This window comes from Dromiciops gliroides, chromosome 1 (genome assembly GCF_019393635.1).
Source record: "Dromiciops gliroides isolate mDroGli1 chromosome 1, mDroGli1.pri, whole genome shotgun sequence".
Taxonomy (NCBI): Eukaryota; Metazoa; Chordata; class Mammalia; order Microbiotheria; family Microbiotheriidae; genus Dromiciops; species Dromiciops gliroides.
Genome location: NC_057861.1, coordinates 31,104,075 through 31,118,793, shown reverse-complemented (window position 1 = coordinate 31,118,793; position 14,719 = coordinate 31,104,075). Strand labels below are relative to the sequence as shown.

Sequence of the window (14,719 nt, the reverse complement as noted above, 5' to 3'; positions counted from 1 at the left end):
TTGTAGACCACATGAGGCTGTGTCAAATGAGGATCTAGAAGTAATTGAGTTTGGATAAGTGAACACTATAAGGGAGCATAGTAGCTCTCTTCAAGTATGTGAAGGACTGTCATGTGGAGGAGAGAGAAGACATGCTCCGTTTGGTCCCAGAGGACAGAACCCGGAGCACAGGGAGAAGCTATAAAGAGGCCAGTTCAGGCTGGATCCCAAGAAGGCCTTTCTAACATCACAGCTGTCCAAAATTGGAATGGGCTGCCTTAGGACACAAATGGTCCCCCTCCATGAAGGGCTTCAAAAAGAGGCGGGATGCCTACTTGTCTGGTATGTTTGAGCAGAAATTCCTTTCAAATGTGGGTCGGAGCAGATGGTCTGAAAGCCCTTGCACTCTGCGACCTCTGTGATTCCTCGATGATAAGGAACAGATGGATGCACATTGGAGTCCTGGTAATACTATGCAATGATTCAGGCCTAGCAATAGACTTCATAGATCTTCATACATTTCTCTAAATTCTTCATATTCCTACTCCTCCTTCATTATTACCCTGAATGTTCTTGACCTTTTCAGTCTTCCAATGAGTCTTGTTTTATTTTGACTAATTCTATTCCTTTGGTAATTTGATTGGCTTAGCACTAAATCTACAGTACAATTCAGACACCATCATTATTTGCTATACTAGCAAAGCCCAGCTATTCTAGTTATTTTATATACATAATATATGCTAAATATTATATATACATAGTATTATAATTATTATAACGTTATAATATATTATGTAATACAATGCCTTATAATGTATTATATCTACATACTTAGACATAGTATATTTATATATGTAAGATGTTTATAGATTCATATTTTTATAAATAAAATTATTTTATTTATATTAAAAATGTGTAGATTACCTATAAGGTGCTTAGCACAATGCCTGGCATACAGCAGGCACTTAGCAAATGCTTGTTCCCTGGATGCACCAGGCGAGGTCCTGTACGGGCTAGCGATGGAGCAGCCTCTCTCAGGCAGAAGCTACATTCAGGTTCTATTTTTAAATGGACTTAGTTGCAAGGTTGACACCACATATTATGTCTCTAAACCAACTCTGCTCATTGTTCTTCCTTGGCTTCCCACTAGAAGGAGTGCCCGGGGCCCTAACACTCCCAGGAAGAAGATCAGGAGCCATGAATGGTTTCTCTGGACACAAGGAGTTCTTTGCTTCCTCTGCTGTCCCAATACAGAGCAGACAGGGAGAGGCGCCCATCTGACAAATGGGAGCAGAGTACAAGCCTGGCTCGAATTCGGGGGCAAAGACACTTGCTGCTGAGTCTGTTCTTCCTCACTGTGGCTGTTTACTGGACAAAACCAGTCGACTTAGAGGCTGAGGGGAGAAGTGGCTCCTTTCCTTAACTCTCTCCCCAGTGACACACACTGCAGCCCAACCCATTCATGACCAGTTCTGTCCCCTCTCCTCCCATAAAATGCTCCACACACGGAGGGGCCTTCCTCCAGCACTCCTGGCTTTGCACAAATACAAATGGACACCAATGGAGCATGCAGGGTGTCTGTTGGTTATCCCTCAGTCTTGTACCATGATGGGCACGCCTCCTTGTCCTGTCACAAGGCACTTTGATGATGACCTACATACCACTCACTGGTCCTTCACAATGTATTGTAGCTTGCTCTCATGCCCACCACACCTCTCTTCATGTTTTGGGGGGTGTGTCAATTTAAATTCTTTAAATCTTATTCTCAGAATAAAAGATTTAACACTCTGTGGTCAAAGGATGTGAACAAACATTCCCCAAAACAATTGCAAGCTATTAATAACTAGAATAAAGGGTGCTCCAAAGAGCTAATGAGAAGAGAAACACAAATGAGAACAACTGTAAAGATTTACTCACATGTGGCAAACTGGCAAGATGGCAACTGTGAGAATAGTCAATGTTGGAAAGAGTGTTCGGGCACCAACTAGTGCATTGTTGGTGAGCTATGAATAGGTCCAACAGTTCTGAGAGCAATTTAGAATTATGCAAAACAGAGTGACTAAAATGTCCAACTCTTTGACCTTGAGATTCCATTGCTAGGCATAAACCCCATGGAAGTCCATGGACAAAATAAGGGTTCTATACATACTGAATACTTATAGCAGGCCTTTTTGGGGTAATGTAATGATTGGAATGATGCCACCTGCTGGAGACTTACTGTAGGAAAGCTCCAACATGAGAGAGGGCCTCTGAGGCAGGACCATGCATCTTTCTTTCTCTCTTTACCAAATTCTTATTCTCCTTAATAAATGCTTAAAAGTCTAACTCTTGCTAAAGCTTATAATTTATTGGTGACCACTCATTAGATATTTTAGACAGACTAGCTAGAATTTTAGCCCCTTACAGTAGCAACAAATCAGAAACAAAGTTAGATGTCTTTTGATGGAGAATGGTTAGAGATTATGGAACATAAATGTAAGAAATGACAAGCATGAGGAATAGAGAAAAACATGAAAAGACTTGTATGAACTGATGCAAAGGGAAGTCAGCAGAGCCAGGAAAACAATATACATGAGGACAACAATGTGAGTGTAAAGAACGGCCACCAAACAATCGAAAATTATGGAGGATAAGCTTGGCCCCAAAGAGAGCTATGAGAAGCCATCTCCCTCTGCTCCTTTGCATAGGTAGGGGCCCATGGCTGTGGGAAATACAGATGATGTCAGATTTTTTTAGGCATTGATTGGTTTTACTGATTTTTTTTTAATCTTCTTACTCTTGTTTTTCTTTCTTTTTAAAAAAATTCTTTGTTCTCAGGGTAGCTAGGTAGCACGGTGGATAGTCTAGAACTTGGAGTCAGGGAGATGTGAATTCAAGTCCTGCCTCAGATACTTTCTAGGTGTGGGATCCTGGGCAAGTCACTTAGGCTCTCTGTGATTCAGACTGGGGCTAACAGTAGTACCTTCCTCACCAGGTTGTTGTGAAAATCAAATGAGTTAACATATTTAAAGTGCTTTGCAAAATTTAAAGCATTATATAAACACTAATTAGTCTCCAGGAATATGGGGGGAGGCAATTCAGGGAGAACCACAGGAAAGATGGAAATATATCAATGAAAACCTCTTTTAAAAGAAGGAACACTTACCTTAAAGGGATACATATCTGGACTTCATCCACACCAACACCCAGCCTGTGAGAGATAAGAGGCCATTCCCTCCTAGCCTGGTCCTTCATCATTGAGGCACAACATTTTCTCTTCTTTTTTGTGATTTCTTGGGGGGGGGGGTGTTAGACCAGATGGACACTCGAGTCCCTTCCAACTCTTACATTCTATGACTCTGCACAAATGTCACAGGTGCCACTAAAAAAGAAGCTAGTGACCCCGTGGGACCAGATGGCGACTGCTCCATCTAGGCTAAGCACCTAGCCAAGGCTATGTTATGAAGTCAAACGGGACATGTGCCCACCTTAAAGCACAACACAAATGACAGCTTGCATGACAAACAGTGTCTCCAGATGACGATGAAGTTGGGGGTGTGGAGGGAGAGGCCAGGGGAGGTCACAGAATCATCCCATGTTCCCCTTGGATTCTTGACCCTGAGCAGAATCTTAGAAGGTTTTATAATAGTATGAGGATGGGGTATGGGTCTATTCACCTGCAGGGCAGGCCTTGTGTTGTCATCACTTACCCTAAATTAATCTCCCACTGTAATACCGTGTGGTCATCACCTCCTGCAGTGAAGACGTAGGCGCCATCGTAAGAAAGAGTCATGTTGGACACTCCATTTGGGTGGCATATGATAGCAGCTGTCTTGTGGGGATTGCCATCAACTGGTAAGATCTGAAGTCCCACCTGGTAAAAGACACGGACAGGGCTACTCTTCTCTCTATTCATGCATCATAACCATGGTTGTTAACTCCTTTAATACAAGGACCCAAAGTGGTAATCCAGAGTCCCACTGGGTGTCAGGCCAGTCCCCTCCCTGCCTGCTACAGAGATGCCCCAAAGTCAACCCCATGCCCTCCCACCCCAACGCCCTCTGCCCTGGTGGTACCCTCTCACAGTCTGCAGAGACGCCGTTGCCCTGGAAGTTTCCACCAGGTCATCTGACATGATGATGCCAGCTGCCATTGCTAAGCACTATTTCAAAAAAAGGTCAGCCACTACACGAGGAGGAGGTTCATATGATTCAGCCTCCAGGGACAGCAACCTAGATTTATAACTAGAAAGAAACTTAGAAGTCTCTGAGCTCAACCCCCTCATTTTCCTGATGATGGAACTGGGGCAAGAGAAGTGATTCCCCCACTCCTCCACAATTCCCCAGGGAAGTGAGTGGCACAGTCAGGATGGGAAGTCTGGTGCTGTGCCCACACATCCTGCCCTCTGTCCATCATTCCCTAGCAAGCCTTGCCCTTCTGGGTCCCTTGACACCATTGACCACATCCCACCAAGGAAGTCTAGAACAACTCATACCTTGTCTTTGTTGATAAATGCCAAGTATCGTTTCTGTAAGTCATTTGAGGCTTTCTCTGGGAGAACCAGGACATGCTCAATGGGAGATCCATAAGTTGGCCCAATTAGTGTCTTTCTGGAGAGACAGAAACAAACAAAAACAAGCCTGTCTATTTCTGTTCCAAAGATCAAAATGTAAACGCATCCTGGTTATTCTAAATCTTTGGTGAATTTAGACACAATGCCTTTCAAAGGTATAAAGTTGTGTCATTTCAGTCTGAATGTCCCACCAGGGCACTGGGGCATGTATGTACAGCTGGACCACTGCTATCTGCCATTGCTAACAACTACTTCAAAGAAAGCAAGCCAGGTGTGGTGGCGCAGTTCCAAAGAGCAAACACTTTGGAGAAACCTTTGTACAAGAAACAAGGTTTTTAAGTAGTCAGTGATTCTGACTTTCCCCTATGGTAACTAAGGGAGAGGGATATAATGCCTTGGGACAAAAGAGCAGCAAGGAACTGTTCTCTGCCAGCGGCATCAAAGAAAACCCAGCTCCCGAGTGGGGGGCTGTTAGGGCAGGCTATGATGTCTTCCATTGTGCTGCACTTCAGATCTTACAGGTGTCCCTTGGCCTATGGAATTGAGGGGTTCCTGAAAAATGGCATGTAAATTAAATTCTTACAGATCAAATTCCATGTTCCCTGAGCTACCAAAGCACTTTCATTTGGATCCCACGAGGGTACCTAGGAATGTGACAATTACAGCCCTAAGGTGGCCTAAAGGTGACAAAAGGTGACATAAAGTGACCTCAGCAGACATTTTCCTTGTAGATACTGAGCTTCCCTAAGATTCCCTGAGATGTAAAACTAAAAAGGAACAGAAGTTCTATAGAAATCGCCCATTCTACTCAAAAAGCCCATGCTAACTATAAATTACCCATATCTCTTTATTTAAGGAGTTAATTGCTAGAGACGCCAATCATGTTTTGTTTTCCTGGTTTGAATGGCTGAAAGTAAGGCAGAGCGGGTTTTCAAAAATCCACACTGTTTCTACATTGCTGCCTCAGACTTCCCTCTGATTATTCTGAAACGGGTTCATCATCCCTTGCAGTCCCAATTTCAGGTTTGTCTTCAGTGGGAGCAGGAGGTGAACAACCAACTAAGTGCCTCTTGTTCTGTGGTTAAAACAGCAACAAAAGCACCGAAATGCTCAGCCACCAGGACCCTGAGATCTCACAAGGCTCCCCTTGAATACCTTCCCTTCCCCTATTTCTTTCTCCAGGCTTCCGCTGTTTCCTCTCTGGCTCTGCGGCTAGTGCCCAGCACAGGCCCTGGCACACAGAAGGGCGGTCGACATTTGTGCTGTGCTTCCCTCTCGTCCTCGCCCCCTAAAATGGCTTCTCTTTCCCTCCGTGGCCTGTAACGGTTGCCATTAAAGTCTGTTTTGATGTGTTTGCACAGGCTGTGCTGGGGTTCTGAGCTAGCTCAGGCATGTCCATCTTCAAGGGCAGCAGGCAGGCATCGTGGCCCCCAGAGGGCTGACAGGAGGTGATGAGGGGAGGGGCTGGGGCTCCCCATGGCCCGGGGATCCCAGGGGGTTTTCATCCTCACAGGACTTGTCTGATACTGTATACCTGCTTCCATCTGCCCGCGGGCACCCCAGCTGGCCACGCCACATCGGGGCTCAGCTGTCTGGCCCATGAAGGTGTCTGGTGATATCCAGTACGGCCCAACATGGCTGCCGCTCTTCTGGGGCCACCACTGCATCCTTCCTGTTTTCTGCCTCTTCCCCAAGGCCTCATCTCTTTCTTGCTCCAGCGGGGGGGCAAAGCCAGAGCCCAGGGCTCTCTGCAGGAGTGGGAAGCAAGGCACCCCCTTTGGGGCTGTGGAGGAGGCCTGCCCATCAGCTGTGAAGGCCCCCCGAAGCCTGGGCACTGACCACCAGCATCCATGTTCAGGAGAACCCTTCTCCAGCCGCGCCATCCTCAGCCGGCCTTCAGCTCTTGACCGGACAGCGGATTATAACGGACGGTGGCTGGTTAAGGACGTGGTCAGACCGGGAGAAGACCGCTCCCCAATCAGCAGCAGCGCAAGGATGAGGCGCGCTGAGCTCCGGCCCGCCACGAGGCGCCCCGCCCACCATGAGGAGCTCTGCCCCCCCATGAGGTGCCCCGCCCCCTCATGAGGAGCTCCGCCCCCCCATGAGGCGCCCCCATCCCCCACGAGGAGCTCCGCCCCCCCACGAGGCGCCCCGCTCCCATGAGGTGTCCCCATCCCCCACGAGGAGCTCCGCCCCCATGAGGCGCCCCCATCCCCCACGAGGCGCCCCGCCCCCACGAGGAGCTCCGCCCCCCATGAGGCGCCCCCATCCCCCACGAGGAGCTCCGCCCCCCCACGAGGCGCCCCGCCCCCAGCAGCAGGGACCCCACAGCTTACCTGCACATCTTTGTGGTGGAATTAAACAGCTTCACTTTGTACACACTGTTGCAGATGAGGAAGAAGGACTCCCTGGTGAGGGGCGGGTACCACACCATGCACTTGGGGATGGCCTCCTGGTCGGTGCGGTGGATGTCCAGGACCTCCAGGTGGTCCTTGGTGCTGTTGATTAGGTCGTACTCTATCTGCAAAGGAAGCCGGCATCTTCACAAGGTGGCGAAGCCGGGCGAACCAGCAGGGGGAGCTCTGGAGCCTTCCCTGCAAGTCACGTGCAAGCAACCCTCTGGGGGCCAAGGGCTTCCTGGTTACTTTGCTCCGGCTCCTTTTTTTTGTCATTCAAGGAGGGTGAATTTATAGATTCCAATCTTTGGCTGCTTCCCCCACACTCTAGGGAGATGCCTGCCTTGTCTATGTCCCTGGTACTGGAGGAAAGGGAAGCGAATAAGCATTCATTAATCACCAACTATGGGCCAAGAACTGCACTAAGGACTTTCAAACAAACACACATACTTACGTATATATGTGTATGTATGTGTGGGTGTATATTTATATAATTTGAACCTCACAACAATTCTGGGAGGTAAGTGCTACTATTACCCCCATTATACAAATGAGGAAACTGAGGCAGACAGAGGTGAGATCTGAACCCAGGTCATCCTGACTCCAGGCCCAGTACTCTAACTACTTTGTCACCCGGGTGGTGGTTTAGCAAGAGTAGTAATTAGAATCGCTGACATTTATATAGTACTTAAAGATTCACAAAGTGTTTTACATGCACTGTCTCCTTTGATCCTCACAATAATCCTGTGAGGTAGCTACCATGGGTAATATACCCATTCTGCAGGCAAAGAAACTGAGGCTCAGGAAGATTCAGAGACTTGCCCATGGTCACACAGCTAACAAAGGGTGAGTTTTGAACCCAGACCTCTCCTGACTCTCAGTCCCTTGTCTTTCCAAACATCAAGGTATCAATGACCTTCCTAAACCACTATTGTGAATAATCCATCCCCATACTATTGTAGAAGAGGTAGCACCAGGACCTCTGAGAAGACAACCCCACTTCTACACTGGTCAGTCAATAAACATTTATTAAGCACCTACTGCATGCCAGGCCCTGTGCTAAGTGCTTGGAGATTCAAAAAGATGCAAAAGACAGTCCCTGACCTCCAGGAGCTAAGGGAAGTCAACATACAAACAAACAAGGACAAATAAACTACAGACACTCCAGATTAGGAGGAGATGAGGAGGGGGAAGGCACTGGATTGAAGAAGGCTTGCTGTCAGAAGCCCCTACACTGCTGGAAGCTTCATGCGCCTTCCTGGTTCCTTCTCCCCAGAATTCACGAGGCCGAGGTCTCTTCGTACATGTCTCAGGGGGGGCCAGAAGTGCTGGGTGTGATTCTCAGATCTGTTCACTACCACGGGACATGGAACAGATCTCTGAAGCTCTCTGGGCCTCAGACCGGATGGCCCCTGGTCGGTATGTTAGCCCCATTTCATTCTTTCTTTTTTTTTTTTGTGGGGCAATGGGGGTTAAGTGACTTGCCCAGGGTCACACAGCCAGTAAGTGTCAAGTGTCTGAGGCCGTATTTGAACTCAGGAACTCCTGAATCCAGGGCCGGTGCTCTATCCACTGAGCCACCTAGCCGCCCCTATTAGCCCCATTTCAAGAGAAGCTCCACACCCAAAGGAGCCGGTAGATAATAACGCACCAGCAGTCTGTCCTTGCCGAGGCTGAGGAGTCTGGGCTCATTGTTGTCCAGCTGAATTCCAAACAGCAAACTTTGGATTTTTTTGTGGTGAGAGCGAAGTCTTGCTAAGTATTCCCAGACCTTTTCTCCATTTTTTATCATGAGCTTGTAAACTACCACAGTGAAATTCATATCCTGAATGAAAATAAGAGAATCCAAGTCATCCTCACAATCACATTTAAAACCTTGGGTTCAAACCTTCCCATCATTTCTCCACCCCTGATATCACCTTTTTACAGGGTTTTATCAGTGAAAGCCCATTCGCCTTCATCAGTCTTGGGACAGTTAAGAAAAGCCTCCCTGGGGCAGCTAGGTGGCGCAGTGGATAAAGCACCAGCCCTGGATTCAGAAGGACCTGCGTTCAAATTTGATCCCAGACACTTGACACTAGCTGTGTGACCCTGGGCAAGTCACTTAACCCTCATTGCCTCACAAAAAAAAAAAAGCCTCCTTTCTCATGGACCACCACACAAGCATTTGCTAAGCCCATCCCTCATGTTGGGCCTTGTGCTGAGTGCTTGGTGAGGATGGAAAGACAAAACAAAACAGTCCCTGCCCTCAAGGAGGTTACATTCTCCTGAGGAATGGGATGGAGGGGAAGACGCTCTATACAGAGACGAGCCAAAATGTATCCAATCCAAAGTTAAAAAGTAATAATAATCACTGGTAGCTGGAAGGGGGAATGGGGCTCTTGAGTTGAGCCTTGGACAAAGCTAGAGGTGAAAGAGGCATGTGTTTCAATCGAACTCTTGGTACTTTTGATCTTCACAAGAACCTTGGAAGGGAGATAGTAGCATTCTGTCTATTTTACAGATGAGAAAACTGCTGCCAAGAGAGACTGAAGTGACTTCATGAAGCCAGCAACGGCTCAGGTGGGGCTTGAACTCAGGTCTTCCTGATTCCAAGCCCAACCTTGCACCACCTTGGCTGCCTGAGAAGGTAAAAGGGAAGTAGTTCAGGGCAGAGGCAATGGGTAGCCCCCAAGACTTTCTGAACGAGGGAGTGACACGGCCAATGCAGTGCTTTAGAAAACCAGAGCTAAAGTGTGTAGGTAACTTATTGCCTGAGTCCCTGACAGAAGCAAAACATGGAAGGACTTAAATATCCTTCTAACTCTTTTTTCTTTAAACTACTTTGACTTGGAAATAGTTGCCAAGATGTCCTTGGATTCTTCTTCTCAGTGGAAATACTTACAGCAGTAGCCAGGAATTGGGAGTCATGGGAGAAGCTGATAAGGGTCACATTGCCTCTGGAATATTTGAAAGGCTCCGGAGTCTCGTTTTCTAGCGACACAGCATCCATGATGTAAACCGTCCCATCGGTGAAGCCAGCCCCCAAAAGATATCCTGACAACACAGGACAGAGAACAAGAACTCAGAGAGACTTGGTCACATCCCACCACATCCCAGATCTGGAGCCTGGGAAGGCCTAGTAAGGTAGAAATAAATACACGGGGGGGGGGGGGGGGGGGGGGGGGGGGGGGGGGCAGCTAGGTGGCACAGGAGATAAAGCACCGGCCCTGGATTCAGGAAGACCTGAGTTCAAATTCGACCTCATACACTTGACACTTACTAGCTTTGTGACCCCGGGCAAGTCATAAACCCCCATTGCCCGGAAGGAAGGAAGGACAAAGAAAGAAAGAAAGAAAAGGAAAGAAAGAAATACCTTCGGGATTGAAGGTCAGGCTCTGGACACCAAGCCCATCCTCGAAGATCCTGCTCACCACATACAGCTTCTTTCGGTAATTCCACATTTTGAGCAGCCCGCAGATACTCCCAATGGCAATAAGGGGTTTGTATGGATGGCAGGCGACGGCATGGATGGCTTCCCTGGGCTCAATCAGGACTTCCTCTAGTTTGGTCCCATCTGTCGTCAAATGGTATACTCTGGCATCAGATGTGCCAATGATGAAATTTCTGTTTGCCAAGGAGAGACCAAGCCATGTCAGCATTTGTGGGGAGTCGGGGCACAACAGCTATTCAGGCCCTAATTGCATATGAAGCCTCTCTGTGTCTGTAATTTTGTGACATTATTAACCTTCCGTCTCCAAAAATACACCGTCAATAGAGGAACAGCTTCCATTTGCAAGTGAAAAAGCCTACATTACAACATGCAAATGGAGTCATTAAGTATGCAGATGGACAGTCGGTTGTACAATTAACTAATCTGCACATTCAAATATTCATTTGTGTATGCAAATGTGGAGTTCTGTGCACATATGCAGATGTGCCGGTAAATGTTGTAGGGGTAATTAAACAGCCTCATTTGACAAGTTGGTCTTGAAAATTTATGGCTATTAATTATCTACCAGCTTTAGATGCAGCAGCTAGGATGAACAGAGCTGGAAGAAGAAGACCTGCCCAGGAGAACCCAAACTCCACCAGGATGGGAGTGCCCAGTGCAAGAAGAGCTTCCTGGATTTCATACAAAGTGGCTTTTTTTTAAGGTTTATCCAGTATTTGAAACTGTATTCATTCGCAATAAAGTTATCAGCTGAGTGGGAGTCATCTGCAAGCCAGGGAGAGAAACCAGGAGTTCCTAACCAAGGAGTGGGTCTGTCATTAAGCTGGGCAAGGGCTAGGCAGCAGGGAACCAAAACAGGCCCTGCCCTCAAGAAGCTTACATTCTAGGGAGAAGCCACGAGGATGCCACGTGGGCAAACACATACATGCACAAGGCACCAGTACTTTTGGAGCTTATCAGTGAATGAATGGTTCGTGGTTACCGAGCCAACTCTACAGAGCCTGCCTGACTCACCTTACAATGAAAGGGTCTCCAGGAAGGGTGCAGTCTGATGGGAAGTTTGATTTGTCCCCCTCTGGAATGAGGGGGTCCTTGGAAAAGGACAGCATTCTTATGGGGCTCAGTTTGAACTGGCTGTACCAGTTAACCAATGACAGCTTGCTATCGTAGAACCGAATGTGACCTCTGACATCACCAGTGACAAAGTATCTGGAAAAAACAAGGTCAGCTTTTTAATCCCACGGCTTCATTCCTCCTGTGGCTCACATTTCTCATATATGTCTGACCCCATTTCCAGAGCCTATTGGTATGAAACTGGGGTTCTACACATACCCAAGGCAAGCAATCCCTTCAGGGCCAAGGCATGCCCCAGGACTTGTGAGGACAGCTTATCCTGCCACCTCATTTTGATAACGCCATATCCCCATGGGCAGTGGGGAGCACCCACCCCACCCCACCCCCCAAGAGCAGTTTTCAGGTACAGAAGGGAGAGGGATCCCAAAAGGACACAGTCAAGTCTGGGGGCCAAAGAGTGTCTCATGGAGGGGAAGGGTTTCCTCATCCTCTGTTTTACTCCCTGGATTCATCTGAAGTTCACATATTTTAAGTCTTTAAAGTAATTTTAATCACGAGGGAAAATGAATTCTCTTGTGTTCAGAATATATGAGCAGAAACATCAAATAAAAGACTGGATTTGGTGAGAAACATCAGCTTGGTGCCCTGTGTGTCCAACACTGCCCTCTCTTGGAATCTGAAAAATCACACATCTCTTAAGCATGAGGGGTGTGTGTGTGTCCATCAAAAACATAAGTGGAAGGAGCTAATAATTCTGAAGTCAGCATTGATATTAAGAGAAAGGAACAGCAACAAGAAACAATGCGGACCAGGACAGCTAGGTGGCACAGTGGATAGAGCACCAGCCCTGGAGTCAGGAGTACCTGAGTTCAAATCTGGCCTCAGACACTTAACACTTAACTAGCTGTGTGACCCTGGGCAAGTCACTTAACCCCAATTGCCTCACTTTAAAAAAAAAAAGAAAGAAAGAAACAATGCGGACCAGTTGAAAGGCAGATTAAAGCACAATGTCAGGAAAAACTTCCCAGTAATGAGAGTTGTCTCCCAAGGGGAATGGGGGGCTCAGGAAGGCTTATGTTAATCAGTTTCCATTGCTCAGGTGGCAGTGGGAGAAGGGGGAGAGGGTCTTTAAGGAAAGGCCAGAAGACCCCTCTTCAGAATGTTGTAGAGGGGGTTCCTGCTCAGGTTTGAGGAGGCCTGGCTGGTCTCTAAAGGGCCTTCCAACTCCAATCCTAAATTAATTCAGAATCTATCAAAGTTGAAATTGCAAGGTCACGGTTGTTATTTTTTTATATCAAGGATAATATCACTCTGGGGAAAAGCAGTATTTTACCTTTTGATTTGGATGTTTCATTTCAAAACTCTTAAAGACATGAGTCATTATTAGATTACACTTTTTTTTTTATACTGTATGTTGGGCTCTCTCCATCTACCCTCCCTGACTCCCTCTTTCAAGGTAAGGACTAGGTCATTGATTATCTGACATAAAGCAAGTATTTAACAAGCAGTGAACTGTGTGTTAAATCAAGATCACAACCATTTCCTTTATTTCTTTTATGATCTCCTGTACAGTTATCACCCATAAATTAAAATATTCTTATTAATGAAGACCCCAAATAGCCATAGTGGAATTGCTGAAGCTGACAAACCTTGATCAAGATCTGGAAATCAATGCCTTTGTTTTATGTGAGATACTTTACCCTATTCTGCCTCCCTCTTTCCCTTTCTCCCAGTACATTCCTCTCACCCCTTATTTTTTTAAAGATATTATCTTTAACTCACACTTGAATCACTGCCTTTGTGATCAATCACAAGTAAATGACTTACTTATCCACAGTAGTTAACACAGTGAGGGCATCCTTCTGCAAATGTACCAGTTTACAGGCTTTGATATGAAGCACCTCTAAGGAAGTATAAGATCGAGGTGGGGGGTGGAGGTCCCAGACCACCAGCTTCCCTTCCGTTGTGGTGGTCAAAATCTGTCTGGTGACAAAATGAAAGATGGACTGGCTAAATTTTCCCACAATCTTGTTGAACGTCTGCATTTCAAAAGAAAGGCAATGGGTTACAACTTGTACATATAGTCGAAGAATCAGCCCATTCAAAGTCTGTAACATTTACAGAAAGGTACAAAGTAAATATACAGTTTAACCCCCAAAAAGAAAAACACAATTGCCCTGTAGACACTTCTAAGGTCTACAAAAATTCTAAACTGTTAAGAACTTGCTGAGGGCCTCGGATGGGAACTGAGTTTAATTAAATGATCTACTGAAAGCAGATCAGAGGGGAGATCAATCGCTCAAATTTCTCTCATCTTTAGATATTGACGCGGGAATTTCAGATGGGTACAACCTGTTAAAAAGAAAACCTTGCTCCAGTTATAAAATGATATCAACATATTTAAGATCTCCTAACCCGCTTTTTGTCATAAAGTTATTTCTCCAGGAGAGACCGATACAGAGTAAGCAGTAATGCCCCTGGAATATGGCCTTTTGCTCATGTAGAGAGTAATGAAGCCATATCTGCAGTAGAGTCAAAGGATTTAGGCCTATAGAAAGAGACTGCAGAAGACATCAATTCTAATTTCCTCGTTGTACAGATGAAGAAACTGAGGCCACTGAGAGGCAGTGGCTTGCTCAAAGTCCCTGTTGCCCAGAGGAAGCATCAGAACTGGTACTCAAATATGGGGCCTACAAAGAGAGACTGATGGGCTTCCAGGGTCCACCTAGTCATATCACCAGAGGCCTACAGCTGCAAGGGACCTCAGAAACTGCTTAGTCCATTTCTCTCATTTTATAGATGAGGTAACGGAGGCCCACAGAGGTTTCATGCTTGTTCCAAGGGCACAGAGGTAGTAAGCATCAGAGATGGGACTCAAAGCCTCTTTATACATATCCACACACACTCATGTGTGTGGATAGATAAATAGATATGTATATCTATATATACACATATGTGTATTATATATGTGTGTGTATACACATGTGCATACATATGTATATATGTGTATATATATAAAATCCTCCTAGATGATATTAGTCTAGGTACCAGAAGATCTTTTTTTTTTTTTTTAGTGAGGCAATTGGGGTTAAGTGACTTGCCCAGGGTCACACTGCTAGTAAGTGTTAAGTGTCTGAGGCCGGATTTGAACTCAGGTACTCCTGACTCCAGGGCCAGTGCTCTATCCACTGCGCCACCTAGCTGCCCCCAGAAGATCAATTTTTTAAGTCCTGAAAGAAGAGACTGCAAACAAAGCAAAATTTAGTGATTTGCTACGTGGCCTTT

At 46.3% G+C, this 14,719-nt stretch overlaps 1 protein-coding gene across 1 annotated transcript in view; it reads right to left on the bottom strand.

Moving 5' to 3' along the window:
- The window catches only part of CFAP251 (cilia and flagella associated protein 251), an 80,351-nt gene that overhangs the window by 42,868 nt on the left and 22,764 nt on the right, over positions 1 to 14,719 (bottom strand). The window contains exons 9-16 of the mRNA XM_043977285.1: positions 13,262 to 13,473; positions 11,375 to 11,569; positions 10,283 to 10,533; positions 9,812 to 9,963; positions 8,579 to 8,752; positions 6,868 to 7,052; positions 4,454 to 4,568; positions 3,669 to 3,832 (exon numbers count right to left, since the gene is read on the bottom strand). Of these exons, the coding sequence (XP_043833220.1) occupies positions 3,669 to 3,832; positions 4,454 to 4,568; positions 6,868 to 7,052; positions 8,579 to 8,752; positions 9,812 to 9,963; positions 10,283 to 10,533; positions 11,375 to 11,569; positions 13,262 to 13,473 (1,448 nt within the window). The remainder of the gene's footprint in view (positions 1 to 3,668; positions 3,833 to 4,453; positions 4,569 to 6,867; positions 7,053 to 8,578; positions 8,753 to 9,811; positions 9,964 to 10,282; positions 10,534 to 11,374; positions 11,570 to 13,261; positions 13,474 to 14,719) is intronic.